This window comes from Hyla sarda, chromosome 9 (genome assembly GCF_029499605.1).
Source record: "Hyla sarda isolate aHylSar1 chromosome 9, aHylSar1.hap1, whole genome shotgun sequence".
NCBI classification, from domain to species: domain Eukaryota; kingdom Metazoa; phylum Chordata; class Amphibia; order Anura; family Hylidae; genus Hyla; species Hyla sarda.
Genome location: NC_079197.1, coordinates 106757714 through 106776732, shown reverse-complemented (window position 1 = coordinate 106776732; position 19019 = coordinate 106757714). Strand labels below are relative to the sequence as shown.

At 41.2% G+C, this 19019-nt stretch overlaps 1 protein-coding gene across 4 annotated transcripts in view; it reads right to left on the bottom strand.

The window, feature by feature from the left end:
* The window catches only part of NRK (Nik related kinase), a 408966-nt gene that overhangs the window by 311523 nt on the left and 78424 nt on the right, over positions 1–19019 (bottom strand). For 3 of the 4 annotated variants that reach the window (XM_056540621.1, XM_056540624.1, XM_056540622.1), the window contains exon 3: positions 438–494. In XM_056540621.1, the coding sequence (XP_056396596.1) occupies positions 438–494 (57 nt within the window). Of the gene's footprint in view, positions 1–437; positions 495–1942; positions 2682–19019 lie in introns of those variants that run through there. The other variant, XM_056540623.1, reaches the window with a different exon arrangement.

Here is a 19019-nt window from a genome sequence, read left to right as displayed (position 1 = left end):
CTTCCTGGTTTGGCCTCCTACCAGGCCGGGAGGAGACCAAACTAACTGTTTGACTTGTAGAGGGAACAGAACAGAGCAACCCAGTGGCCGGTTTTTCAATCACATTAAAAACATATAAAGGTTGGAAATTTTCACAGCAAGTAAATTGCAAAGTGTCTTATAATTACATAAGATACAATATATTAAAAGTTTAGTTTGGTGACAGGTACTCTTTAAGGATAGGCTACTGCATGCTAACAATACCATTCCACAGGTGGCGGCTGATGGTTGAAGGATTTTGACAGTAAAAGTCATGCAGACTTTGGCAACCATAAGCGGGTGCAGTTTTCTAAGAAGTATTTTAATATTTTATAAAAAGCACCTGCAAACCAAAGACAACCTGTGATAACAAATGCAATAGCATTGTCTTATTATGAGAAAGAAAACAAGTAACTTACCTCTGTGACATTCATGAGTTTAATTGCCGCTAGCTGTCCTGTTTTAACATGCCGGCCCTGCCAAGATAAAGCCCAGAATCTGATTAAGGAACATCATTATAACAGCTGATTAAAGAACAGATCTTCTATAGAAATTCACTGTAGCCGGCTGAGTACTTTGATGCTGGTTCTCATATCCTCAGCTTGAACCAAACAAATCGCTAATTTCTAGATTTAATTGTGCTTGTTTATTTTACTTGAGCAATTTTACCAACATGTTACTCCAATTTTTTTTACTTTGTGATCATGTAACAAATGTGTTAAACCTGAAGCCATTTCTAGAATAGCTGGCATTTAGGCAGAGGGTAAACTAGGTTTTACTTCTGTTAATTTGTATTTTGAGAATAGGTTTTTAATGAATAGATGGCTTCATGTTAAATGTTGCTTTTTCACGTATCTGCGACTTTCAATACATTACGGTTTGGCATAAATGGGACTTTCGGAGGAACATTTAAATCCTAATCATGGTGCAAATAAAAAATCTGGATAATTAAGTTTCTGCAGCAAAAAAGAACAGCGAGGCACCTGATAAAACATCTCCAATGCCTCCACTAATGAACACTGTTCTTTGACACAGCCGTGCGTACCGTCATTATCTGCTTTATTTGATGTAAGTTATGGTTAGTACATGTTTTCCAGCTCCTCAAATGAAGGCCATTGTCTGCTATTTCAATCAGTCCCTGGTCAGATTTTATACTCAATGTACAAATGGCTATTAGTACACATATTTAACTCTTGATTATCTGGTAAAAACCATCTTCATACTAATTTTAGATTAGTCAAGTTAAAATAGATGGACGTCAATTTTTGTTGTCTTGTGGTGAAATTGGGTTCTTCAAATAGTTTACCATAATAGAACATTTTTAAATTATACTGTTATTTGCCAAATATTAAGCCCAATGCTAAGATAGGGCAGTTGCTTAAAGGGGTACTCCGCCCCTAGACATCTTATCCTCTATCCAAAGGATAGGGGATAAGATGTAAGCTGGCCGGGGTCCAGCCGCTGGGGACTCCCCGCAATATAGCAAGCAGCACCCACCTGTAACTGCTTCCGGAAGCGCTGGAGGCTCTCAGGCTAATTTCTCTCGACCACAGGGACGGAAGATCGTGATGTCACGACTCCGCCCCCGTGTGATGTCATGCCCCGCTCCCCTCAATGCAAGTCTATGGGAGGGGGCGTGGCGTCCATCACGCCCCCTCCCATAGACTTGCATTGAGGGGTTGGGGCATGACATCACATGGGGCGGAGTCGTGACGTCCCGATCTTCCGTCCCCGTGGTCGGGAGGAATTAGCCTGAGAGCCTCCAGTGCTACCGGAAGCAGTTACAGGTGGGTGCTGCTTGCTATATTGCGGGGGGTCCCCAGTGGCGTGACCCCTTTGGATCCTTTGGATAGGGGATAAGATGTCTAGGGGCGGAGTACCCCTTTAAAGGGGTTATCCACCATAAAGTTATTTTTGCACGTACCTGCCAGAGAGTAATGGACATGCTTAGGAAGAATCTGTGCTTGTCTTGAAGTTAAATGGCTATGTTCAACCATAACACTGTGACTATCTTTTAGTAAACTGGCTATTACCTGTTGGAGTTCCCTCCCTCAAACTACATGTCCCATATTTCCTTGTTTGTAAGTGTGAGGTAATTTTTCTTCCTCTCACACATCAGCCACCCCACCCATTAAAACACACCTGTGCACCTGTCAATGCAATAGACTAGTGTTTACTAACCAGGGTGCCTCCAGCTGTTGCAAATCTACAATTTACTGCAGAATGATCTACCTCTTACCCAGCGGTCACTTCACCCATTGAAGCAAAGACAGGCTCCCCTCTAATCACCTGTCTAGTGATGAAATGTCTCGGGCCACACTGCAACCTTGGAAAACCTGAGACAACACTAATTTTGTATACTGTTAAAAATAAACAATGGGCCAAAAATCACAGACAAATTGCAAGACCACCATGAAACACAAATACAGACGCTATAATATAAACTGCACAAACTTTACAGCCCCTGTAGCATAGTCAAAAAAAAATCCTTAAATCTCCCTTTAGGGTACATTCACACGTGCAGGATCCTGCACAGATTTGATGCGCAGGATTTGTATCTGCAGATTAGAAGCTGTGCTCAGTCATTTAGTTTACATTGAAATCTGCAGCAGAAAATCCTGAGCATCAAATCTATGTACATGTGAATGCACCCTTAATATGGAAATTGCCCATGAGTTAACCCCTTAAGGACAGAGGGCGTATCCATACGCCCCCGTTTCCAAGTCCTTAAGGACCGAGGGCGTATGGATACGCCCTGAGCATTTCCGGCCCCCGCCGCTAGCCGGAGGGGAGCCGGGGCCGGATGCCTGCTGAAAACGTTCAGCAGGCATCCCGGCATATCGCCCAAGGGGGTCATTATGTCCCTCATGTCGGCGATTGCCGCAGATCGCTGAACAATTCAGTCCAGCGATCTGCAGCGGATTCCGGGTCAATCGGGTCTCCAATGACCCGATGACCCGGAATTACTGGCTGATCGGGGCCGTCAGAGACGCCACCGAACAGCCAGAGCCAGCAGGGGTGAGGTGGCACTGGTGCCACCTCCCGATCGCCCTGATTCGTCGGCCGGTTTCCCGGCCGACCAATCAGAGCGCCTGCTGTGGGTGTCACTCCCGCAACCCGCTCCGCCCCTCTTCCGGAGGACGTGAGCGGGTGCGGGCAGAAGACCCCGGGTGCTGGGGACCCCGATCCCCGGCGTCACTGTTGGGATCGGGGCCCAGGGAGCGACGGCAGCGGCGAGGGACTGACCTGTGGGGTGGCATCATGAAGCAGCAGCAGGAGGTGAGTGACAGCCTCCTGCTGTTGCTTAGCAACAGCTCCCAGCATGCAAAAAGGGCATGCTGGGAGCTGTTGTTATGCAACAGCAGGAGGCAGACCACCACAACTCCCAGCATGCCCTTATGGGCATGCTGGGACTTGTAGTTTTGCAACAGCTGGAGGCACATTCTTTCTATAGAAAAGTGTACCTTCAGCTGTTGTATAACCAGCTTGCACAATCAGCTAAAGTGCATGCTGGGAGTTGTAGTGGTGCATCTGGTGGTTGCATAACTACTTGGCTGTCGGTGACTGCTGAGAGTTGTAGTTTTGCAACAGCTGAAGGCACACTGAGTTAAGTAGCAAACCAATGTGTCTCCAGCTGTTGCATAACTACAATCCCCAGCATCCCCAGCCAATGTAGTATGCCTCCGGCTGTTGCATAACTACAAGACCCAGCATGCCCTTCCGCTGTCCGTACATGCTGGGGGTTGTAGCTTTTGCAACAGCTGAAGGCACACTGGTTGCAAAACACTGAGTTTGTTACCAAACTCGGTGTTTCACAACCTGTGTGTCTCCAGCTGTTGCAAAACTACAACTCCCAGCATGCATGCTGGGAGTTGTAGTTTTGCAACAGCTGGATGTTTCTCCCCCCCCCCCCCCCCAATGTGAACGTACAGGGTACACTCACATGGGCGGAGGATTACAGTAAATATCCGGCTGCAAGTTTGAGCTGCGGCAAATTTTCTGCCGCTGCTCAAACTGCCAGCGAGAAACTACTGTGAACCCCCGCCCGTGTGACTGTACCCTAAAAACACTACACTACACTACACTAACACAAAATAAAATAAAAAGTAAAAAAACACTACATATACACATACCCCTACACAGCCCCCCTACCCTCCCCAATAAAAATGAAAAACGTCTGGTACGTCACTGTTTCCAAAACGGAGCCTTCAGCGGTTGCAAAACTACAACTACCGGCATGCACTGTTAGACCGTACATGCTGGGAGTTGTAGTTTTGCAACAGTTGGATGTCCCCCCCCCCCCCCCCAATGTGAACGTACAGGGTACATTCACATGGGCGGAGGATTACAGTAAGTATCCGGCTTCAAGTTTGAGCTGCGGCAAATTTTCTGCTGCAGCTCAAGCTGCCAGCGAGAAACTACTGTGAACCCCCGCCCGTGCGACTGTACCCTAAAAACACTACGCTACACTAACACAAAATAAAATAAAAAGTAAAAAAACACTACATATACACATACCCCTACACAGCCCCCCTCCCCAATAAAAATGAAAAATGTCTGGTACACCACTGTTTCCAGAACGGAGCCTCCAGCTGTTGCAAAACAACTACTCCCAGTATTGCCAGATAGCCACTGACTGTCTAGGCATGCTGGGAGTTTTACAACAGCTGGAGGCCCCCTGTTTGGGAATCACTGGCATCGAATACCCCTATGTCCACCCCTATGCAAGTCCCTAATTTAGGCCTCAAATGCGCATGGCGCTCTCACTTTGGAGCCCTGTCGTATTTCAAGGCAACAGTTTAGGGCCACATGTGGGGTATCGCCATACTCGGGAGAAATTGGGCTTCAAATTTTGGGGGGTATTTTCTGCTATTACCCTTTTGAAAAATGTTAATTTTTTGGGAAAAAAAGCATTTTAGGTAAAAAAATATATATTTTTTTACATATACAAAAGTCATGAAACACCTGTGGGGTATAAAGGTTCACTTAACCCCTTGTTACGTTCCCCGAGGGGTCTAGTTTCCAAAATGGTATGCCATGAGTTTTTTTTTTTTGTTGTCCTGGCACCATAGGGGCTTCCTAAATGTGGCATGCCCCCAGAGCAAAATTTGCTTTAAAAAAGCCAAATGTGACTCCTTCTCTTCTGAGACCTGTAGTGCGCCAGCAGAGCACTTTTCACCCCCATATGGGGTGTTTTCTGAATCGGGAGAAATTGGGCTTCAAATTTTGGGGGGTATTTTCTGCTATTACCCTTTTTAAAAATGTAATAATTTTGGGAAACCAAGCATATTAGGTAAAAAAAAATATTTTTTTTTACATATGCAAAAGTCGTGAAACACCTGTAGGGTATTAAGGTTCACATTACCACTTGTTACGTTCCCCGAGGGGTCTAGTTTCCAAAATGGTATGCCATGTGTTTTTTTTTTTGCTGTTCTGGCACCATAGGGGCTTCCTAAATGCGGCATGCCCCCAGAGCAAAATTTGCTTTCAAAAAGCCAAATGTGACTCCTTCTCTTCTGAGACCTGTAGTGCGCCAGCAGAGCAATTTTCACCCCCATATGGGGTGTTTTCTGAATTGGGAGAAATTGAGTTTCAAATTTTGGGGGGTATTTTCTGCTATTACCCTTTTTAAAAATGTAAAATTTTTGGGAAACCAAGCATTTTTTAGGTAAAAAAAATATATAAACACCTGTAGGGTATTAAGGTTCACTTTACCCCTTGTTACGTTCCCTGAGGGGTATAGTTTCCAAAATGGTATGCCATGTGTTTTTTTTTTGCTGTCCTGGCACCATAGGGGCTTCCTAAAGGTGACATGCCCCCCAAAAACCATTTGTCGCTCCTTCCCTTCTGAGCCCTCTACTGCGCCCACTGAACAATTAAAATAGACATATGAGGTATGTGCTTACTCGAGAGAAATTGGGTTTCAAATATAAGTAAAAATTTTCTCCTTTTTACCCCTTGCAAAAATTCAAAAATTGGGTCTACAAGAACATGCGAGTGTAAAAAATGAAGATTTTGAATTTTCTCCTTCACTTTGCTGCTATTCCTGTGAAACACCTAAAGGGTTAATACACTTACTGAATGTCATTTTGAATACTTTGGGGGGTGTAGTTTTTATAATGGGGTCTTTTATGGGGTATTTCTAATATGTAGACCCTTCAAATCCACTTCAAACCTGAACTGGTCCATGAAAAATAGCGAGTTTGAAAATTTTGTGAAAAATTTCAAAATTGCTGCTGAACTTTGAAGCCCTCTGGTGTCTTCCAAAAGTAAAAACTCATAAATTTTATGATGCAAACATAAAGTAGACATATTGTTTATGTGAACCAAAAAAAATAATTTTGAATATCCATTTTCCTTACAACCAGAGAGCTTCAAAGTTAGAAAAATGCAAAATTTTCATTTATTTCATCAAATTTGGGGATTTTTCACCAAGAAAGGATGCAAGTTACCATAAAAGTTTACCACTAAGTTAAAGTAGAATGTAACGAAAAAACTATCTCGGAATCAGAATGATAACTAAAAGCATTGCAGAGTTATTAATGTTTAAAGTGACAGTGGGTAGATGTTCAAAAAATGCTCTGGTCCTTAAGGTGAAAAAGGGCTCGGTCCTTAAGGGGTTAAAGGGGTACTCTGGTGTGTTAAAAGCATATCATCTATCCACAGAATATGGGATACGTGTCTGATCATGGGGGATTTGACCACTAGGATCCTCCCATGATCTCCAGACTCTTAGTTAGGAGCGACAGTGGCCATATTCGAATTCACAATATTTCTCGAATACAGTGGTCCCTCAATATACAATGGTAATTTGTTCCAAATGAACGATCGTTAGTTGAAACCATCATATGTTGAGGGATCCGTGCAATGTAAAGTATAGGACAGTGGTCCTATACTTCAACCAACGGCTGTCCGGGCATGTTGGGAGTTGTAGTTTTGCAACATCCTGAGTTCCGCAGGTTGAAGACCACTGGTATAAGAAGTTATACAGTACTCACCTGTCCCCGCCGCTCACCGCTGCCCTGGATGTCGCCCTCCATCTCTGTCGCTGCGTCCCCGGACTGTGTCTGCTGCGTCTCTTCATCGACGTCATCACGTCGCTACGCACGCCACTCCTATTGGATGACGGGACGGCGTGTGCGATGACGACGATGGAGAGCACCGGCAATGCAGAGGATCCCCAAGAGGACGGTCTGGAGCACCGGTACAGGTGAGTGACACACACCAGAGCACACGGGGCACCTTAAACGGCTATCCGGCAGCAGCTGAAGCATTCTGCGCTGCCGGATAGCCGTTTATGCGATGGCCCCAACATACAAAAGCATTGTATGTTGATGCTGCCTTCAACATGCGATGGCCTCTGAGAATGATCGTATGTCGGGGCCATTGTAGGTCGTGTCCTCTGACTGGAAGTGCCAATATTGCTGAATATGCAAATATTTGCCTATTCACATATATTCACATATTCGCAAGCAGTTGGACTGCCCCTCAACTAGAGACTTATATGAATAGAGGATACGTTTCCAAATGCTGGATAACCCCTTTAAGGCTCATGTAGATTATCATACTAAGCCCAGTTTTACATGAACATAATATAGATTTCTTCTGGCATCCGTATTATGGCTGAAAGTCCCAGACTGACTGATGGTCTGATGACCTCAGCTGACAGCTGTCAGTTTGTTTCATAAGACATGCAGTCAGGCTGGGATTTCGGGATATAATACGGACATAAAAATGAAGCTGTGTTACGCCCAAGTGAAATTTACTTCAGGCTCAGTGTATGACAACCCCCTTATTGCTGCTAATGGGATCTAATCCTGTTAAAAAAAAATACAGTCCTTATATGAAGTAGTTAAAAAAAAGTGTGACGGCAGCTTAGAAAAGGTACATGTTCTGTTTGATCTATATGATAATGATAATCTATATGATAATCATCTGTGAATCATGGTGTAATGGGGATGGATTGTAAGAGTTCTGCACCAGAGTATTCTTCAGGAAAAATATTAACGGAAATATAAGAAGAGCTAATATAGAAGCGCAAAAGAAAAGTTTTGGGTTAGTCAGTGAGTGTCCCTACATGAACCCAACAAAGCTGCTATGCCAATTTATGAAATGAGCAGTTCTTTAGCCCCAGCCCCTGCTTTAGGGACCCTCAGTACAATTGTCTCTTATCTTGCTCTAAAAGCTATGAACAGTAATATAGGGAGCGGTGTCCACTAAATCAGGATCCTGTAGATTCAAAGGGGAGATTCATCAAAACCTGTCCAGAGGAAAAGTTGCTGAGTTGTCCATAGCAACCAATCAGATCACTTCTTTCATTTTTGAAAAGGCCTCTGCAAAATGAAAGAAGCGATCTGATTGGTTGCTATGGGCAACTCAGCAACTTTTCCTCTGGACAGGTTTATGATAAATCTCCCCCAAAGAGTTTCTTACATAGTCCTATTATGGTGCAGGCAGGGCCATACAAATAACTGTGAGATCATACGTGCGACCCTTTACTTTCCTTAGTTGGCTGCACATTTCCTATTATTCTATATAAGGCTGAAGAGCCAGGATTTTTTTTTAACCTGTTAAAATGTTAGCTTGTTCCTCAACTGATCACTCAGATATTACACAGGGCAATATTAACCTGTTCAGCCAATAATCTCCCTAAGGCTATATTGTATTTTTGAGGCTCATTTTAAACCTAAAACAGGCTAAACAAAAAATAGAAATTAAAGATTTTTTTTTGAGCCACATTTTGACATTTGGGCAGTTTTTTTTCTTGTATTTTGAGTTGTTTTTATGGGAGACCTATAGCCCAAAAATGGGGGATATTGGAAATTGGAAACATTTGTGGGGATATTTACAACCATGTTAATGACCTAAAAGCAGTCTCTGGCATTTAGTTTTTTGCCCGTAACAATTCCATAAGTAAAATTAAATGGGCACTGTCATTTAAAAAAAAAACTTTTGATATGTTGTAGAGCAGTGGTCTCAAACTGTGACCCTCCAGATGTTGCAAAACTTCAACTCCCAGCATGCTAGGACAGCCGTTGGCTACCGCCAATGGCTGTCCGGGCATGCTGGGAGTAGAAGCTTTGCAACAACTGGAGGGCCACAGTTTGAGTCCACTGTTGTAGGTGTGGTATGCCGGTACAGGACCTGGTCCTGTCCCTGTCTAAAGTCCCCTCAGCCAGAGTCCCTTCATTCCCATAGGGCTCTCCTGCAGGGCTTACCCCTGGTCACCTCATATAAATTGTGTATATTGTTCAATATATATGGATAATATAAATGTATAGGAAATATAACTGAATAGGACCTTAGCAGGTCAGGGGACTATAATAATGGTTGTACTATTGTTTAAGGACCTTCCAGGGTCATGTGATGTACCCAGAGTTCACTGGGTTCAGGACTTACAGGTTTGCTGACCAATGAGCTTAGTCCAGCCCCTTATTATATAAAGGGCTGTAGTCAATCAATTCTCTCTCTTTTTCCTGTACTACATAACCAAGCACATCTCAGCAGAAATCTCAATTCATCTAGGCCAAAGCCTAAGAACCAGCAGCCACTAAACCGTGAGTTACCAAGCTCAATCTATCAAATCCTGTGTGACTACTACCAGCTAGAATATTATAATTAGTAGCACAGTGGCCTGCATCAAAGCTCATTGTTTCAACGTCCCAGCAAAGCCTGTGAGGAACTTACATTCCGGTTACCTCTTAAGAGACTGTTATGCATAAAGACTGTTGCATAAAATCTTCAAGTAAAGTTCTTCAGTTTATTCATTCATAAGTCTGTTGTGGACATTCCGTTATTTTCCCTACCGTTTCTGGGACGGTTGGCGGTAGGACCATTAACACTAAGGAAACTTCACCCTGGCGTCACGACATTCAACGGTTAATACCACTAGACCCTGTAACATTACCGCAAAACCCCAGACACCACAACTCTCCTGGTTCAACACCAACGGGACACTGGGCCCATTAGTCTCCTTTTTTTAACTTTAATTTCTACTCCTGGCACCCAGTAAGTATCCATGGGGGATGAATTGCAGCAGCATATAGTCATGCTGCCATTGCTCTCTTCCCAGCTCCACAGACTTGATTGACAACCTAAGTGGTGGGTTTTGCATGAAGTTCCCAGCCTCAAGCAAATCTGTGGGTGGAGGCAGCAGGACTACAAACTGATGGTACCTCTCCCTTATGCCTACTAACATGGCACCTGGAGTGGAAATTAAAGTGGCTCATTCTGTAAATACTGCATTTCAGGTGACTAACTGTATGTGTACAGCGTCTAAAAGCTCTAAGGGGTTGGGAAAGGTTTCTAAGCCATAAGGTAGCTGACTGGTACTCTGCTGGAAAAAAAAAATTTCAAATCAACTGGTGCCAAAAAGTTAAACAGATTTGTAAATTACTTCTATTAAAAATTTTTAATCCTTTCAGTACTTATGAGTTGCTGAAGTTGAGTTGTTCTTTTCTGTCTAAGTGCTCTCTGATGACACGTGTCTCGGGAACTGCTCAGTTTAGAAGCAAATCCCCATAGCAAACCTCTTCTACTCTGTGCAGTTCCTGAGACAAGCAGAGATGTCAGCAGAGAGCACTGTTGCCAGACAGAAAACTCAACTTTGAAAGCTGATAATTATTGAAAGGATTAAGATTTAAGAGAAGTAATTTACAAATCTATTTAACTTTCTGGAGCCAGTTGATGTAAAAAAACAAAAATAATTTTTTTCCTGGAATACCCCTTTAAGATTTTTTTTTTTATAGAAGTATTTTACAAATCTGTTTAACTTTCTGGAGCCAGTTTAGATTATTTTTTTTTTTCCACCGGAGTATCCCTTTAAGACAAATGATATCATACAATTATTATACTTCTTTTACAAGTATATGAGATAGGAATTGCATTGCGACTAGATCAAGTCAATTGTTATCTACTGTGTTGTGTGTAAACAATAGATGCCTTTAGTTCTTCCCCAGCTGTTTACCCAAGGCATTTGCCATGGTTTATGTAATGTTTGCAGTGGTCCTGTGAATGCAGACGTTCTCTGGACACAAAGCATAAAAATACCACCTGTGGCGTAACCAGAATACAATACAATTATAATAAACAGTCAATTAAAAATGTCCAGGAGGCAGGAAAGGGTGGAATAGAAATCTCCTTTGATATAAACAAGAGAGAAGGAAACAGTGAAAATATCCTGAACTATTAAACATTTTAGGTTTTGTCGCACTTTGTGTAGAATTCCTCTCAAGGGGAGCCAGATGTTTTCTTTTTATGTCTGCTAGAAATTATTTTTATCTGCCACTGCTCAAAAGCACTGTATATAGCAATTACGTGTCTGTGGAGTAAATCATATGCAGTATACTTTTTACTGTTTACTATGGAGATATTTTATGTTTTGTATATTATATTATCCAGCCTGGCAACCTTTAAAGGGGTCATGGGGTCTGATATAAATAGGATATTCGCATACATTTTAAAATTCTTAGCCCTATAGTAGAATATACATGATAATTATGCAAACTAAATATCAAGGCACTGTTCACACTCATGTTGTAGCTCCATTTCTACAGAAGTCATTGGCCTTCATTTACTATTGCAAACCCGACACGTTTTGTAGGATTGTGCGACATATTCTGTCTGCGCCAGATTTTGCGCCAGAATTTGCGCCAGAATTGAAAAAAACACGACTAACTCTCCATTTTACTCAAAAAAAACAAAAAAGAGGCGTGTTCCCAACATTTTCACAAAAACCCAACATATTTACTAAGGTTTCCACAGAAAATGTGGTGGATTTCAGCTGAGGAAAACCCTACAGATCAGAGAATGTGTAAAAAAAAAAAAAAGCAAAATGTAGGGAAAGTGGAAAATGTAGGGAAAACTTAGTAAGTAGAGTGGAAAAAAATTGTAGGGAATTAAAACCCACAAAGAAACCTACACAACACTCATAGTAAATCAGGGCCATTGTGTTTGTAAGGCAAGATTTAGACTACAGAATTTCAAAGTGAAATTAAAGGGGCACTCCGCTGCTAGACATCTTATCCCTAAAATGGATAGAGATGTCAGCAGAGAGCACTGTGGTCATGATGTCAGCAGAGAGCTCTGTGTTCCAAAAAGAAAACAATTTCCTCTGTAGTATTCAGCAGCTAATAAGTACTGGAGGGATTAAGATTTTTTTAAAGAAGTAATTTACAAATCTGTTTAACTTTCTGGCACCAGTTGATTTAAAAAAAAAAAGTTTTCCACAGGAGTACCCCTTTAAGGTGGAAAATACCAGAGCAGCAGAATCCTATTGCTGTCAATGGAATTAAATGGGATTACCATTCACAGTTAACACTACGGAATTTCAACAGCAGAGTATTCACCACTGGAATTTCACTACCGAAAGAATGATCTTTCGGCGGAATCTGCGTAGAATACTTTGCCATCTATGGGGACGGCAATGTCTGTGCTGTCCTAGCGCCAGCAGATTTAGTCTGTGCAAGGCGCCCTTGGATCTTCTAGCCAAAATATTTCTGGCCTGAGAATCCTCAATCTGAATGCAGCCTTATAGATCCTAATAGATACCACTGCTTTTTAATGGGACTGTAAGGTTTCCATTTTTTTTTCAGAATCATTTCATATCATCTTTATGTGCTATTCTGGGCAACAAATAAAAAGCAAATTCTAAATGAAATAGTTAGAACTGGCCTGTTTTTTGCATACATCAGGCTATGTTCACACAGTATTTTTCAGGCATATTTCATTTGTAAAAAAAAATTGTAAAAAAAAAAGTGTAATTTGTGACATAAATGTGCTCTATGTAAGTCTATGGAAAAGTGGATGTCTGTGCACACATAAAAAAATAAAAAATACTGACACATTTTTGCAGCTACGTAAATAAGTTGTGTCTGCTAACAGCCTTCCCATAGACATAAATAAGCACATTAAAGGGGTTATCCAGGAAATTTTTTATATATATCAACTGGCAACAGAAAGTTAAACAGATTTGTAAATTACTTCTATAAAAAAAATCTTAATCCTTTCAGTACTTATGAGCTTCTGAAGTTGAGGTTGTTCTTTTCTGTCTAAGTGCTCTCTGATGACACGTGTCTCGGGAACCACCCAGTTTAGAAGCAAATCCCCATAGCAAAACTCTTCTAAACTGGGCGGTTCCCAAGACAGGTGTCATCAGAGAGCACTTAGAAAGAAAAGAACAACCTTAAATTCAGAAGCTCATAAGTACTGAAAGGATTAAGATTTTTTAATAGAAGTAATTTACAAATCTGTTTAACTTTCTGGAGCCAGTTGATAAATAAAAAAAAAGTTTTTTCCTGAATAACCCCTTTAATGTTATAAATGCTGACACAATTTTACAGACACATTTCTTACAAATGAAATGCATTTGAAAAAACACTGTGAACATAGCCTTAGGAATTCCGCGAGCGGAGACTACGCCTGGCGGCCGCCGCCGCTAAAGAGACTTCGGTGCTAGGGCTGTGGGGCACTGAGCTGTCACCATTGACGGCTATGCAGTGCTCGCGGAATGCGCGCAAAGAATGAACATGTTCTTTCTTTGTGCGGAACAATTGTCCGCAGTGTGAACGGGTCTCGCAGAAACCCATTCACACTAATGTTAAGTTCACACCGCGGAGTTCCGCTCGTGGAATTCCGTAGTGTGAACATGGCCTTATGCTTAGCTCCATTCACTTCAATTGAACTGAGATGCAATACTATACATAACCTGGGGACAAGTATTAGACTATTTTTTAAATGATTTAAGACAAAAAAAAATAGAGGCAAGCTTCCTCATACAGTAGTAAAGGGCTTCTGTGTCCCCACGACCTTGTCTCCGGTCTCTATTAACCTGGTCAGGTTGTAATATACTGTAGATAGGCACAATGCTATGTTGGGCATAGTAGTTGTAGTTATGTAGTTGTAGCAGCTTGATGCACTATCCACCCTATTCAGCACCCATAGAATGGTGGTCAACACGTGTACAAACAAGTAGAAAAAAACATGTATTTGTATAACTGATCTCAACATGGAAAGGGAGCGTGGGCACTTCTGTGAGATCACATTTCACACTGGGAGACATTTACAGACCTAAGAAAGGTGTAAGAGTCTTCTGAAATGCATTGTCTGAATTTTCCTAAGAAAAGGATTTGATATATATGCATCCTATGTTGGTTACGTGAGCCTCCAGCAGTGCCTATGAAAGACTCGTTTTTTTATTTGCTTGTACACTTTTTAGAATAAAACAGCTGTATATTTCTAATTCTGGATAACTGCTGTAAGCTGATCATATATGTTTGATAGCTGTCAGCTAATGCTCATTCAGCCAATGGCTGTCTCACTGGATCATCCCATAGTATACCTCAACTATAAGAGACATAATGAGAAAAAAAATCCATAAAATCACAATGTCTGGTTTTTAAATAATGTATATGCAAATTATGGTGGAAAATAAGTATTTGGTCAAGAACAAAAGTTAATCTCAATACTTTGCTATATACCCTTTGTTGGCAATGACAGAGTTCAAATGTTTTCTTTACGTCTTCACAAGGTTTTCACACACTGTTGCTGGTATTTTGGCATATCTCCTCTAGAGCAGTGATGTTTTGGGGCTGTCGCTGGGCAACACGGACTGAGATCTGAAAACTGGCTAGGCCACTCCAGGACCTTGAAATGCTTCTTACGAAGCACCTTCTTCATTGCCCGGGCAGTGTGTTTGGGATCACTGTCATGCTGAAAGACCCAGCCATGTTTCATCTTGAATGCCCTTGCTGATTGAAGGAGGTTTTCACTCAAAATCTAATGATACATGGCCCCATTAATTCTTTCCTTTACATGGATGAATCCCTTAGCAGAAAAACAGCCCCAAAGCATGATGTTTCCACCCCCATGCTTCACAGTAGGTATGGTGTTCTTTGGATGCAACTCAGCATTCTTTCTGCTCCAAACATGACGAGATGAGTTTTTACCATAAAGTTCTTCTTTGGTTTCAACTGACCATATGACATTCTCCCGATACTCTTCTGGATCATAGAAATGCTCTCTAGCAAACTTCAGACGGGCCCGGAATGTACTGGCTTAAGCAGGGGGACATTTCTGGCACTGCATGATTTGAGTCCCTGGTGGCGTAGTGTGTTACTGATGGTAGCCTTTGTTACAGCTCCCTGCAGGTCATTCACTAGGTCCCCCTGTGTGGTTCTGGGATTTTTGTTCACTGTTCTTGTGTTCATTTTGACACCACAGGGTGAGATCTTGTGTGGATCCCCAGATTGAGGGAGATTATCTAATCCATTTTCTAATAATTGCTCCCACAGTTGATTTCTTCACACCAAGGTGCTTGCCTACTGCAGATTCAGTCTTCCCAGCCTGGTGCAGGTCTACAATTTTGTTTCTGGTGTCCTTTGACAGATTTTTGGCCTTGGTCATAGTAGAGTTTGGAGTGTGACTGTTTGAGGTTGTGGACAGGTGTCTTTTATACTGATAACAAGTTCAAACAGGTGCCATTAATACAGGTAACGAGTGGAGGACAGAGGAGACTCTCAAAGAAGAAGTTACAGGTTTTAGGTGACCAAATTTTCCACCATAATTTGCAAATAAATTCTTTAAAAATCAGACAATGTGATTTTATGGATTTTTTTTCTCATTATGTCTCTCTTAGTTGAGGTATACCTATGATGAAAATTACAGGCCTCTCTCATTTTTTTAAGTGGGAGAACTTGCACAATTGGTGGCTGACTAAATACTTTTTTGCCCACTGTATATCCCATGTCACCAACATTCCCATCCAATTCTTTTTGTCCCTGATGATAAATGGCACCAGAGGTGTATGTTATAATAATTCTGCATGTCAGTGTAACCACTAGTATGAACTGTGTTGTTTTTATAACATTTTTCCTCTATATATTTATAGACCTAAGCTAGACAAGCACTGTCTCAAGATGTATGTAAGTGGACCTTTCTAGTTTTGTACAATAGCTCCGGATATAATAGGTTGCTGTACATCCTACAAACACGGAAATGGCCGTTGTAATATAAAAATACATTTTGGAAACTCTTTCCTGTGTCTGCTGGATCATTGTCGGGAGAAAGACAAGTTTCCTATGATCATTACTTCTGTTCAGTCTGTCTTCTTAAGGGTTCATATATATCGGGAGGCTATCAAAGCTGAGCTGACTATAACTGGAAACTATTCTTCCTTGTAACTAAATGTATTGAGTGACGTCTTAAGATGACAGTAATAATATCTCTGTCTATTGCAGCTAGCACATGGACATTGAAAACTTATCTACAGGATTTCATACTAACCCTGCCAAGGCAAGCATCTTCATAGGGGACAGCAGGTCCTATAGTGTAGGCCCTATTCTCATGCAGACATAGCCCAGTCGTCCTTTTCCCCCATGGAGCAGCATCACCCGGCACTTTTCTGTCTCCCTCTTTACTGATTTATAATATTGTTACTGAAATAAGGAAATGTAAGCCCTGTTCCCAAGGCTGGTCGGAAATTAACCTTAAAAAGTTGAAAAGACAATTGAATGCTTAGATACGCCAACGCTGAGACCACCACTTATCGATAGACATAGTCATAAAAAGTGCCGACCCATCTCAATGGAACAGGTCCTGACTATTGTTGCCTAGGTCCATATCAGTAAATGCTGTTAAAATAGCTCAGGCAGCTTCCATAGAAATGTCCAAAAAAGAAAAGAAAAAAAACATGTTTTAGCATCCAAGATAATTATTAGGAAAAAGATAATGAGGTAAAAAATTTCCTTTAAAGGTATGTTCACATCATAAAACAGTATATTGCTGGTATGTGATGTCTTACTGGCAGAAAGGTATACAACATATATCGTGACATACCTGTGACACATTGACTTTCATTAAGCAAACTTAATCTACTAGTGACCATGTTTGGTTTAAAAGTATACTTTTTAGTGGGACCTAAAAGCCTGGTCTATTGCTTATGGCATGTGATGGACCACAATATAATTTTTTTACTGAATCAATAATAAACCCTTAAGGACGCAGGGTTTTTCAGTTTTTGCATTTTCGTTTTTTCCTCCTTACCTTTTAAAAATCATAACCCTTTCAATTTTCCACCAAAAAAATCCATATTATGGCTTATTTTTTGCGTCACCAATTCTACTTTGCAGTGACATTAGTCATTTTACCCAAAAGTCCACGGCGAATTGGAAAACAAATCATTGTGTGACAAAATGGACGAAAAAACGCCATTTTGTAATTTTTTGGGGCTTCCGTTTCTATGCAGTGCATATTTCGGTAAAAATGACACCTTATCTTTATTCTGTAGGTCCATAGGGTTAAAATGATACCCTACTTATACAGTTTTAATTTCGTCGTACTTCTGGAAAAAATCATAACTACATGCAGGAAAATTTACGGTATATGTTTAAAAATGTCCTCTTCTGACCCCTATAACTTTCTTATGTTTCCATGTACAGGGTGGTATGAGGGCTCATTTTTTGTGCCGTGATCTGAAGTTTTTATTGGTACACTTTTTGTTTTGATCTGAATTTTTGATCACTTTTTATTCATTTTTTAATGGTATAAAAAGTGACCAAAAATACGCTTTTTTGGACTTAATTAACAATCTATTTTTATAATTCGGACATTTACGCACGCGACGATACCACATATGTTTATTTTTATTTACACTATTTTCTTTTTTAATGGGAAAAGGGGGGTGATTCAAACTTTTATTAGGGAAGGGGTTAAATGATCTTTATTAGCACTTTTTTTTAAACTTTTTTTTTGCAATGTTATAGCTCCCATAGGGACCTATAACACTGCACACACTGATCTTTTACACAGATCACTGTCGTGTATTAACACGCCTGTGATCAGTGTTATTAGCGCTTGACTGCTCCTGCCTGGAGCTCAGGCACGGAGCAGTCATTCGCCAATCGGACACCGAGGAGGCAGGTAAGGTCCCTCCCGGTGTCCGGTAAGCTGTTCGGCACGCCGCGATTTCACCGCGGAGGTCCCAAACAGCCCGACTGAGCAGCCGGGATACTTTCACTTTCGCTTTGATCGCTGCGTCTGAAGGGTTAATACAGTGCATCACTAAAATCAGTGATGCCCTGTAGTAGCTGCGGGTCCCGGCCGTTGATGGCTGCCGGGACCGACCCGATATGATGCAGGGTCACAGCGTCACCCCACGGCATATCGCGGGAGCCGGTGGAGGACGTAAATATACGTCCTTCGTCATTAAGGGGTTAAAGGGGTACTCCGGTGGAAAATTTAATTTTTTTAAATGAACTGGTGCTAGAAAGTTAAACAGATTTGTATATTACTTCTATTTAAAAATCTTAAAATTCTTTTATTTTTGAATTTCTTTTTTGTACTCTCTATTTACACATCTGTCCATGTCAGCAGAGAGCACTGTTGACAATACGGTTGTCTGATACGAGTATCAGGTGTCAGCAGAGAGCACTGTGGACAAGACAAAAAAGAAATTAAAAAATAAAAGAATTTCTTCTGTAGCATACAGCTGCTAAAAAGTACTGGAAGGGTAAAGATTTTTTAATAGAAGTAATTTACAAATCTGTTTAACTTTCTGGCACCAATTCATTTAAAAAAAATGTTTTGTTTTTCACCGGAGTACCCCTTTAAGGGGGTTATCCAGGAATAAATAAAAAAAACACACCTAATTTCTTTCAAAGAATGCTCCCTGTCTGTCTGCACTTTGCGTGTGGTATTACAACTTGGCTCCAATTCACTTCAATGGAACTGAGCTGCAGAACTAACTGGAGACCGACAGGGTGCGTTCTTTGAAAGAAATTATCTCTGTTTTTAGATTCCTGGATAACCCCTTTAAATCATGTCGACAAAACTGTGTATAATATAGAATAATATCTGTGGCACAGGGAAGTGCAGTGTGGGCTCATAACAGTGTATGGGTGCTGTATTGCTAAGCTTTATAATATTATAATATGGCGGTGTACTGTATATACGCTCTTAGGATGATGTCAAGTGAATTTCTCCTATAAGTGGTGTGGGAGCAATGT